The 12,504-nt window shown below is 39.0% G+C and overlaps 1 protein-coding gene across 2 annotated transcripts in view; it reads right to left on the bottom strand.

The window, feature by feature from the left end:
• Positions 1-12,504, bottom strand: part of CORIN (corin, serine peptidase) — a 227,637-nt gene that overhangs the window by 62,310 nt on the left and 152,823 nt on the right. For both annotated transcript variants that reach the window (XM_017872647.1, XM_017872648.1), the window contains 2 exons: positions 9,649-9,880; positions 6,306-6,451 (listed from right to left, as the gene is read on the bottom strand). In XM_017872647.1, the coding sequence (XP_017728136.1) occupies positions 6,306-6,451; positions 9,649-9,880 (378 nt within the window). The remainder of the gene's footprint in view (positions 1-6,305; positions 6,452-9,648; positions 9,881-12,504) is intronic.

The following is a 12,504-nucleotide window of genomic DNA, read 5'->3' as shown; positions in this document are numbered from 1 at the left end:
TTGTCTTGCAGCTTAGGTACCAGGCTCGGCCACAGCAGGGTAGAACATCAAGTGAACTCTTGGGGTCCCTAATTCTAAGCCCTGGCTCTTGGATGACATTTTTGGATGTGCCCTGAGTCAGAGGCAAGCCCACTGTCCCGAAATGAGAGTCCCAGGCCTGGCAGCATTCACCACAGGCTGACTGAAGAACCCTTGGGCCTTGAGTGAACTCTTGTGGTATGGTAGTACTTGTCATGGACCTGGGGTTGTAGTGATCATGAGGAGAGACCACTACCATTCTTCCATTACCTGTTTGTGGGAAGCAGAAGAGTGAGAAGAACTTTGACTTGTGGCTTGGGTGCCAATACTGCAGAAATTCAAAGGATCATTAGAGGCTACTATGAGCAACTATATACCAATAAATTGGAAAACGTATGAGAGATGAATATATTCCTAGAAATATACAACCTACTAAGATTGAACCATGAAGAAATCCAAAATCTGAACAGAACAATAACAAGTAATGCTATTTAAGTAATAATTAAAAGTCTTTCAGCGGGGGGAAAAAAAAAGCCTGTACCCAATGGTTTCACTGCTGAACTTTGCCAAATATTTAAAGAACTAGTACCAACTCTGCTTAAACTATTCCAAAAAATAGAGGAGGAGGGAATACATCCAAATTCATTCTATGAAGCCAGTATTACCCTGATACCAAAGCTAGACAAAGACACATCAGAAAAAGAAAACTACAAGCCAATCTCCTTGATGAACATTGACGTAAAAGTCCTCAAGAAAATACCAGCAAACTGAATTCAACAACACATTGAAAGGTCATTCATCATGACCATTTAGGATATGGTTTTTTTTGTTTGTTTGTTTGTTTGTTTGTTTGTTTTCTTGAGATGGTTTCGCTCCTATCGCCCAGGCTGAAGTGCAGTGGCATGATCTTGGCTCACTGCAGCCTCTGCCTCCCAGGTTCAAGCAATTCTCATGCCTCAGCCTTCTAAGTAGCTGGGATTACAGGAGCCCACCAACATTCCCAGTTAATTTTTGTATTTTTAGTAGAGACAGGTTTTTACCATGTTGGCCAGGCTGGTCCTGAGCTCCCGACCTCAGGTGATCCACTCACCTCGGCCTCCCAAAGTGGTGGCATGACAGGCATGAGCCACTGCTCCTGGTGACCATTTAGGATTTACAGGAGTGATGCAAAGATGATATAACATATGGAAATCAATCAATGTGATACATCATATCAACAGAACGAAGGACAAAAAGCATAGGATCATTTCAGTTGATGCATTTGAAAAAATTCAACATCCCTTCCTGAAAAAAAATCCCTCAAAAAACTGGGTAAGAAGGAACATACCTCAGCAAAGTAAAAGCCATTTTTGACACACCCACAGTTAGTATCAAACTAAACGGGGAAAAACAGAAAGCCTTATCTCTAAGATCCGGAACATGACAAGGATACCCACTGTCACCACTGTTATTCAACATAGTAATAGAAGTCCTAGCTGAAGCAGTCATAAAAGAGAAAGAAATAAAGGGCATCCAAATTGGAAATGAAGAATTCAAATTATTCTTGATTTGCAAATGATATGATCTTATATTTGGATCTTATATTTGGAAAAACCTAAAACTCCACCAAAAAGCTATAGAACTGATAAACAAATTCAGTAAAGTTGCAAGATACAAAATCAATATACAAAAATCAGTAGCATTTCTATATGCCAACAACAAAAAATCTGAAAGAGAAACCAAGAAAGTAATCTCATTTACAAAAACCACAAATAAAATAAAATACCTGGAAATTAACTTAACCAAAGAAGTGAAAGGTCTCTGTGATAAAAACCATAAAACACTGATGAAACAAATTAAAGAGGACATAAAAAATGGAAAGATAGTCCATGTTCATGGATTGGAAGAATCAATATTGTTAAACTTTCCATACTATGTGTATTAGGCCATTCTTGCATTGTTATAAAGAAATACTAGATACTACATAATTTATAAAGAGATTTATTTGGCTCATGGTTCTACAGGCTTTACAGGAAGCCTAGAGTCTGCTTGGTTTCTAGGCAGGCCTCGTGAAGCTTAAAATCATGGCAGAAGGTGAAGGAGGAGCAAGAACATCACATGGCAAAAGCAGCAATAAGAGAGAAAGAGAGAGTTGCAGGTAGGCACCATGACTAGATCTCCTGTGAACTCAGAGTGAGAGATGGCTCAAGCCATTCGTGAAGGAGCTGCCCCCATGATCCAAACACCTCCCACCAGACCCTACCTCCAACACTAGGGATTACATCTCAACATGAGGTTTGGGTGGGGAAAAATATCCAAACTATATCATTCTGCTCTGCCCCTTCCCAAATCTCACGTCTTTCTCACATTTCAAAATACAATAGCCCTTCTCAATAGCTCCGCCAAAGTCTTCACTCATTCCAGCACTGACTCAAAAGTCCCAGGGCCCAAATTCAAAGCCTTATCCTAAATCAAAACAAGTTCCTTCTACCTATGAGCCTGTAAAATCAAAAGAAGGTATTTACTTCAAAGATACAACGGCTGTACAGGCATTGGGTAAACATTCCTATTTCAAAAGGAAGAAATTGGCTAAAAGAAAGGGGCTACAGGCCCCATGCAAGCCCAAAACCCAGCAGGGCAGTCATTAAATCTTAAAGCTCCAAAATAATCTCCTTTGACTACATATCCCGCATCCATGGCACACTGGTACAGGGGTGGGCTCCTAAGGCCTTGGGCAGTTCTGCACCTGTGGCTTTCCAGGATTCAGTCCCCATGGCTACTTTCACAGGTTGTTGAGTGCCAACAGCTTTTCCAAGCAAAGGGTGTAAGCTGCCAGTGGATCTACCATTCTGGAGTCTGGAGTGCAGAAGCCTACTTCTCACAGCTCCATGAAGCAGTGACCACTGGGGACTCTGTGCGGCATGCCAGCCCCATGTTTCCCCTCTGTACTGCTCTGACAGATGTCCTTTGTGGGGGCTCCACCCCTGCAGCATGCTGCTGCCTGGGCACCCAGGCTTTCTCATACATCCTCTGAAATCTAGGCAGAAGCTACCAAGCCTCATGCACTTTTGCTCTCTGTGCACCTTCAGGCTTAACCTCATATAGAAGCCAACAGGCTTACAGCTTCCATTCTCCAAAGTGGCAGCCTGAGCTGTACATGGGCTTCTTTGCGCCATGGCTAAAGGTAGAGTGGCCTGGATGCAGGGAGCAGTGTTCCAAGGCTGCAAAAGGCAGTGGGGACCTGGGCCTGGCCCATAAAACCATTCAGTCCTCCTGGCCTTAAGGCCTGTGATGGGAGGGGCTGCCTGGGAGATCTCTGAAATGCCTTCAAGGCATTTTTCCCATTGTCTTAGTTATTAGCTCTTTGCTCCCTTTTGGTTATACAAATTTCTTTAGCAATTCAGCCTGCTTTTCCCCTACTGAAAAGCTTTTGTTTCTTTACTACATAGGTAGGCTGCAAATTTTCCACACTTTTATCCTCTGCTTCCCTTTTAACTATAAGTTTCAACTTTAAGTTATTTCTTTGCTCCTGTATCTGAGCTCAGGCTGTTAGAAGCAGCCAGCCTATGTCTTGAACACTTTGTTGCTTAGAAATTTCTTTCATCAGGTACCCTAAATTTTCACTCTCAAGTTCCAACTTCAACACATCCTTAGGGCATGAACAGAATGCAGCCAAGCTCTTTTCTAACATATGACAAGGGTGAACCTTTGCTCCTGTTCCCAATTAGTTACACATTTCCATTTGAGATCTCATCAGCCTGGCCTTCACTATCCATATCACTATCAGAAATTTGGTCACAATCACTTAACCAATTTCTAAGAAGTTTCAAACTTTCCCTCATCTTCCTGCCTTCTTTTGAGCTCTCCAAACTCTTCCAACCTCTGACTATTACCCTGTTCCAAAGCTGCTTCCACATTTTCAGGTATCTTTATAGCAATGCTGAACTTCTAGTACCAATTTTCTGTGTGAGGCCATTCTTGTGTTGCTATAAAGAAATATCTGAGACTGGGTAATTTATAAAGAAAAGAGGTTTAATTGACTCATGGTTCTGCAGCCTTTACAGGAACCATGGTGAAGACATCTGCTCAGCTTCTATGAAGGCCCCAAGAAGCTTACAGTCACAATGAAAAGCAAAAGGGGAGCAGGCACATCACATGGTAAAGAAGGAGCAAGAGAAAGAGTAGGGGAAGAGGTATTGTTACACTTTTAAATGACTAGATCTCATGTGAATGCAGAGCAAGAGTTCATTTGTCACTAAGGAGATGACCCAAACCAATCACTAGGGATCTGCCCCCATGATCCAAACACTTCCCATCAGGCCCCACCTCCAACAATGGGGATTACATCTCAACATGCAGGGACAAATATCCAAACTATATCACTATGTAAAGCAATCTATAGATTAAATATAATCCCTATTAAAATACCAATGACGTTCTTCACAGAAATAGGAAAAAAGTCCTAAACTTCATATGGAACCACAAAAGACTCAGAATAGCCAAAGCTATCCTGAGCAAAAAGAACTAGAGGAATCACTTTACCTGACTTCAAATTATACTACAGAGCTATAATAGCCAAAACAGAATGGTACTAGCATAAAAACAGACACATAGGTCAAGGGAACAGAAGAGAAAACTGAGAAAAGAACTCATACATCTACAGTGAATTCATTTTCAACAAAGGTTTCAAGAACATACACTAGGGAAAGGACAGTCTTTTCAATGAATGGTGCTGAAAAAACTGGATATTCATGTGCAGAAGAATGAGATTAGACCCCAATCTCTTGCCATATATAAAAATCAAGTCAAAATGAATAAAGACTTAAACCTATGACTTCAAACTATGAAACTACTAGAAGAAAACACTGGGGAAACTTTCCAGTACACTGGACTGCACAAAATTTCTTATGTGATATTGCATGAACACAGACAACCAAAGCAAAAATGGACAAATGGGATTAAAGTTAAAAGCTTCTGCAAAGCAAAGAAAAGTAAAGAGACAACCCACAGAATGGGAGAAAATATTTGCAAAATATCTATACGATAAGGGATTAATAACCAGAATATATAAAATGCTCAAACAACTCTATAGAAAAAAAGACTAGTAATCTGATTTAAAAATGGACAAAAGATCTGAATAAACATATCTCAAAAGAAGACATACAAATGACAAACAGGTATATGAAAAGGTGCTCAACATCACTATCAGATAAATGCAAATCAAAACTACAATGAGATACCATCTCACCCAAATTAAAATCTCTTATATCCAAAAGACAGACAATAACAAATGCTAGCAAGGATGTCAAGAAAAGGGGATCCTCACCCACTATTGGTGAGAATTCAAATTAGTACAACTATTAGGGAGAACAATTTGGAGGCTTCTCAAAAAACTAAAAGTAGACCTACTATATGACCCAGCAATCCCACTGCTAGGTATATACCTAAAAGAAAGGAAACCAGTATATAGAAGAGATATCTGCACTCCCATGTTTGTTGCAGCACTATTCACAGTAGCCAAGATTTGGAAGCAACCTAAGTGTCCATGAAAAGATGAATGGATAAAGAAACATATACACAATGGAGTATGATTCAGCCTTAAAAAAGAATGAGAGCCTGTCGTTTGCAACAACATGGATGAAAGAAGACGTCATTGCGTTACATGAAATAAGCCAGGCACAGAAATACAAACTTCTTATGTTCTCACTTATTTGTGGGAGCTGAAAATTAAAACAATTGAAGTCATGGTGATAGAAAGTAGAGCAATGGTTGCCCGTGTCTGCGAAGGGTAGTGTTGGGGAAAGCAGGGTTGGTTAATTGGTACAGAAATATAGTTAGATAGAATGAATAAGATCTAGTATTTGACAGCACAAGAGAGTGACTAGAGTCAACAATAATTTGTTGTATGTTTAAAAATAACTAAAAGAGTATAACTGGTTTGTAACACAAAGAAAGGATAAATGTTTGGGGTGACGGATACCCCATTTACCTGATGTGATTATTATGCATTGTATGTCTGTATCAAAATATTTTAGGTACCCCATACATATATACACCTGCTATGTACCCACAAAAATAAAAGAATAGAAATAGCAAATGACTTCATTTTTAAAATGAATGCAATATCTAACAGACGAGTGTCGAATTCTTCAATGCAATCAAGTTCACAAATTCACTCACCTAAGCAGCCTGATTGGCCACTAAATAGAAAACAAACAAACAAGAAATCACAAATAGAAGAAGTTGAAAAGGTAGCTAACATGTTCATCCATGTTAAATGTCCCGCTGTAATTAATTTTAAAATTAACCTTCCACATATTCATCAGGCATCAGGCAGGTTTGATTGTCTGAATTTTCCTCTGGAAATTGACTGCAATCTGTGTGTTCAGGCCACTGTAGGCCCACAATCCCAAGAACAGACTCACAGCGTTCTTTGGAATGCTCACACAATGCTCTAGATGAACAAGAAAAACAAAACATTAGAAACAGAATTAGCTCCATCTGAGACAGACGTCATGAATTTATGTCAAGTTTTAAATTCTGTGTGTGTGGCATGTATAGTGGATGTGTGGATATAAAAGATGCACATATATATGATAGGTATTTGGGAAACCAAAATAAGTAATATCTCTGTAAAGAGTATACATTCCAGCATCACACTTTCACCAGAAGAAATTTTATTGCAGAAATAGGTCTAAAGATGTTTCCAGGACACAGATTCCCTTCTCCACATTTCCTTTCTCATTCTCTCTTGTGTCTTTGAAGCAGACACATTCTCCAACCTTTTGTTCCAAACAGGGAAGTCTCCAACATCACTTTGGATAGTTTGCCACCAAAGTCATTGAATCTATTCATCAACCTCATCCTCAAAGATCTCCCCCTCTGCAGACCAGCCCTGTGAGCCATCTCATGTGCCACCCTAGCTTGTCTAAGGCATTGCCTCCCTTACTTCAGCTTCCATCAATATTTTTGAAAAACTTAGGACTCCTCCCAAACCCACTTATGTTGAGCTCGAGTCAGTTAAAGTGTTTGTTTTTTCTTTTAAAGAAATGATATACTAACTATTGTATCATGCACTTTCAGGGGTGTTATGTCTTTTGTCCCCAGAAAATTTTTAGGTTAAGGTATCAGCGTGCCTCACAGAAGATTTCTTTACTTCTGTTTTTACTTCTTATGGAAAAAATTATGATTTTGTCTCAATATAGTACTAAGAAATTAGTTACATAGTTTAAAAAAAAAAAAATCTAACCAAAGTAAGTTCCCAGGCCAATACTCTCTTAATAGACTCAAATGCATGCTTACGTCTCAAAAGTTTCAAACTTTGTACGTTAATTCAACCAAGTTCTCATTTTTAAGGTAAAATGGGAGACAGATCTTCCAGAAAGGCCAGCTCCAGTCTTGCCCAAAACTGGTAGAGAAAGTGTAACAATCAAATGAGGAAGTTTCAGAGAAAATTCTTTCTAGGTTTCAGTCTGGACAAAGCTCAGCATAACTCTAGGAATTTGGGGTAAAGATAAAGCCGTGGTATTCCTATGTTAGATCAGGAAAGATGGAAAGTTCAATAGTTGATAACTGTCTGTTGAACTAACTAGCTTTGTTGCAAATTTATAAAAACTGTATGTAACTCAATTGTGGCTGCTATTTTAAATTAGTCATATTTATACAGAACACTATAGTGCCTGACTCTACCACTTCCTATTTTTTTCCGTAAAATGGAAATTACAATATGCAGCAGCTCAACTCCAGGGGGCGCTGTTCTTATCATAGTCCTTGTAGTGCTCAACCGTAAGCAGCACCTCTGATGACACACACCTCACTCAAAAGGTTATTTTGAGTACACTCGTAATGATCCTCAAGTATTTAGCCCATTGTAAGGACTCGATAATGTTAGATTTTTCAGTCTCATAGCTAAAATATTCAATGTTAAAATTAATAAACAGACCTAGCAAAACCAGGCAAAAGCAACTACGTATCACTTTATGAGTTTATTAGCATATTATTCAAAAATTTCTTATAAACAAATATCAAAATATAAAATTCACAGTGATAGACGCTGAAAATGAAAGATGTATGGGTGAACCTGAAGAAAAGAAATAAAGTTATCTAAAAGAAATTTACCAAAATTTTGATTGAACAACACTTCATGATCATGCTTGTCTTAGGCATTTTAATATGGAACTTAAGCCCTGAAATTATAAATTATATCTGGATATAAATTCACATTTACATTTACAGCAGAAAGTGGTGCTTTAGGGAAATTTTTATCTACATATGAAAAGAAAGTCAAATGCCAGAAATTGTTAAGCACTATTAATAGGAAATTATTCACTATCATTGACCTTGCTTAGCAAAAGTGAAGTAAGATTTAGAAACAGCTTTTAACATAAAATTGGTAGATGTTTTATTCGAGATACTTTTAAAAGTACTTAGCAGAAATTTTCAGAATTATTTCTACACCAGCTAACATTTACTTTTATTTTCTCTATTGGTATAATTTGTTCAGTCCCCCAAGTGATTTTGAAATTTTATTATTTCCTGTCCTGTCTCTATAGATGCCCTTACTTTGTCATCCATTTGGTATTCAGCATATAATTTATTGTTTTCTCTTCTGTCCACTATATTAACAGTACTGCTTTAAAAAAAAAAAAAAAAAAAAAAAAAAAAAAAAAAAAAAAAAAAAAAAAAAAACTCTGTATGACTTCTGATCCCAACATATGGTTTCTGCAGTTGCTACTCACATTTAGGCCAGCACATTTGTATACCCACCCCTTGAGGGAAAACAGCACCGAAGAGAGTAGTAACTCACTTCTGAGAGTCATCTTGTATATGCAAACCCTCTAATTACAATGCCTAACACATGGCACAGCAAAGGGACAGACTGCCAAGAAGCTATTGTGTTCCTGTGCTATCATCATAGCTATTGTCCATTCAGGGATCACTACAATGAATCAGAAGCCCTTTACATTCATTTGATCTCAAAACAATACAACCAACAACCATTACTATCCTTTATTGTACATGTAAAGGAACTGAGGCTGAGAGAGACTCAGGAATCTGTCTAAGGGCTACCCAGAGAAGGGTCAAGATTTTAACTCAAATATGGACTCTGGAACAATAGTCTTGACACCAGAATATCACTCATATTCAAAGTCCAAGCTGCACTCTTGAAATAGTGCATCTTATTTCATTCAAACAGGCAGAGAAATGTCAGCAATGTCCATCCCTGTCCAATCTGTGAGGCTGGCGCAATGTCTTGTGTCATATCTCTAACAAGTGCTGTCAGAGTGCAGCGTTTTAAATACATCAATGTTGCCAGAAAAAGAGGCAGATATATTCCTTTTCTACTAACATAGTTTTTTAAAAAATACTTTTTAATACAACAGAATGAAATACCTCTGAATTTATTTGACTAAAACATAAACTATCATCAAAGGATGTTCATACCTCTCTTGTTTGGTACTTTGTTAATGAATTCTGACTCAAATATTCATTTTACAACTTATACTTCTTTGTCTTACTTGTTAAATATGAGGTATTTGTTAAATGCAGAGCTCCTCAGGGAAATTTACTTTGTCTAAATTCAACTAAGTCTTCACCCCTTGGTTTTCTCTGAGGCAAAATAAGGGACTGGGGGAGATCCCATCATATTACCTGCAAGGGGGGATACTCTGGCCTGTATTCACATCACACTTTGGTACCAAAATGGTGCAAGCAAAGAACATGAGGTATTTATAACAGTTGGTTTGAACAAGTGCAGGGAAAAGAGAAGACTCCCAGCTGATGGATGCTTCCTTTTGAGTCCTGTGGCCAAGGTAATTTGGATAACTTGTACTGTTGTAGGGCAAATTCATGCAGAGTTCCAATGTAATTGGTTCACATTGACCTAACAAAGAAACATACACACAAATATTTTTAAATTGAACATATAAAAACAACTTCTGTAAGTTTTACAAACTTGAAGTCTATTTTATTCTTTCTTTATTTAGAGTAGCTAAGACTAGAATGCCAGTAGTATACAACATTTTTTATGGGTATTGAAAATAAGTAAGTTGATTAGTGAAGTGCCCTGGCAACTAAGATTCATTTCTGCATATGTAGTTGCTAACACTGTGACGATATCATGCTTTAGAAAGTCCTTCCTTATTTTTGCCCTTGGCTCATCTTATATAAAGATGACTCTCTTTCATCATTCCTTTTATTGACTCCAATTCATCTTCTTCTTCTGATTTACTCATTACTACTAAAATAGGATAGCCCCATCATGTTCACTGTCACTAAACTAATTAATGAATTTGACTAAATAGGCAATTAGATAACTTCTGTCTATATGTTTTATTGTTGATCAATGTGCTTAAATATAAGGCTACAAGATTTCAGGGCAAGAGGAGGCTCAGATCTGTTGGATACTTCTTGCTAATGAGACAATATCCAAATCCCTTAGCTTGAAATCTGAGGCTATTTTATACTTCAACTCTAGCCTGACTTTTCAGCTTCATTGCCTGTGATTATCCAATCAACAGTATCTCTGCTGTAATAAAATCTATTCCCTTATGACACCAGATATTTTAAGAATCGCATATCTTTATGCACTGTTTGCTCCTCTCTTAACTCCTTTTTTATAATATGCTCATAATTATGTCCCCAAAGGTGGTCATGGTTCTAGCTGCCAGGTGCATACAGCACCTGCTGCCTGGATTAACCCTTTCCCATCTTCCCCACCAAGCTAATTCCTCTGTGGTCTGGAAGACTCAGCACAAATACCTCTTCCAGGAAACCTTCCTAGCCAACCACTCTTCCCATTACTACTTCCAGAATGAGTCTCTTCTGAGTGCAATAGCATCGTAGGCACATACCCACCATATGCTCATTGCATTCTGCCATATTCTTTATTTACTTACTTGCCTCCCCCACAGAATCCTGAGATTTTTGTGAAATGAGACTTTATCTCTTGATCTCAAAGTCTACACCTAGCACAGTGCCAGAATGAAGGGACGAAAATGTATCACGGACTATCCTAGGCACTGTAACTGTAAGAGTAATGAGAAATATTGTCTCTGCCACTGAGAAACTCCACAATCTCGATAGGAAAAAGGACGCATGTGCTGGTAGCTATAGTAGAATGTGAACAGGCTAGGACAGAGTTTGCATGAACTGAACATTTGTGTATCCCCCATTCATATGCTGAAACTCTAACCTGCAATGTGATAGTATTTGGAGGTGGGGCCTTTGGGAGGTGATGAGGTTTTGATGAGGTCTAGATGAGGGTGGCATTTATATGGGATTAAAGTCCTTATAAGAAGGAGAAGAGACTAAAGCTCTCACTCTCAGCCATGTGAGGAAATGCAAGAGTGCAACTGTCTGCAAACCAGGAAGCAGCCTGTTACCAGAGACCAAGTCTGCCAGCATCCTGATCCTGCACTTCTAGCCTTCAGAACTGTGAGAAATAAATGTTTGTTGTTTAAGCCACCCAATCCATGACATTTTATTGTAGCAGCCTGAACATACTAAGACAGACATATTGAACAAAATGGTAGAAGTCCAAAGGGAAAAGGTAGAGCAAGAGTGACCTGGGAAGCCCTCTGATATGGTCTGACTGTGTCCCACCCAAATCTCATCTTGAATTATAGCTCCCATAATCCCCACGTGTTGTGGGAGGCACCCAGTGGGAGATCACTGTATCATGGGGGCAGTTTCCCCCATACTGTTCTCATGGAAGTGAATAAGTCTCACAAAACCTGATGATTTTATAAGCGGTCTCCCCTTTCACTTGGCTCTCATTCTTCTCTTATCTGCCACCATGTGAGACGTGGCTTTTACCTTCCACCATGATTGTGAGGCCTCACTAGCCATGTGGGACTAAGTCCATTAAACCTCTTTCTTTTGTAAATTGCCCAGTCTCGGGTACGTCTTTATCAGCAGTGTGAAAACAGACTAACACTCCCGCCAAGGATAAATGTGGTTTGTGCAGCTTTGGGAGAATATAGCTGAGAGGCTCCCAGCTCTCTCTCTGTTTGCAGTAGATGTGCCACATTCCCTGAGGGGAGAGGCAAGCAAGTAAGCGTCCTGGTAAACTTCGCCCAGGCAGACCAAAGACACCATGCCTTACTGAGAGTGATCATTCAAATTAAATTTAATTATTTGACTAAGAAGTGGTATCCGTGCAAATAGATTTGCAATAAGGACTGGGCTGAAATACTAAAACATCTCCAGGACGACTTCTTAATTTAAAGAATCTGAGGGTATCACAGATATTATATTTATAAGGAGGCTGACATTGGCTGGATAAGAAAAAAAGATGGGAGGGGGCGGAGCAAGATGGCCGAATAGGAACAGCTCCAGTCTCCAACTCCCAGCGTGAGCGACACAGAAGACCGGTGATTTCTGCATTTTCAACTGAGGTACTGGGGTCATCTCACTAGGGAGTGCCGGACAATCGGTGCTGGTCAGCTGCTGCAGCCTGACCAGCGAGAGCTGAAGCAGGGCGAGGCATCGCCTCACCTGGAAGCG

Source organism: Rhinopithecus bieti, unplaced genomic scaffold (assembly GCF_001698545.2).
Source record: "Rhinopithecus bieti isolate Rb0 unplaced genomic scaffold, ASM169854v2 scaffold_7167, whole genome shotgun sequence".
NCBI lineage: Eukaryota > Metazoa > Chordata > Mammalia > Primates > Cercopithecidae > Rhinopithecus > Rhinopithecus bieti.
Note: the sequence above shows the minus strand (reverse complement) of the source record. Positions and strands in the feature narration are given on the sequence as shown.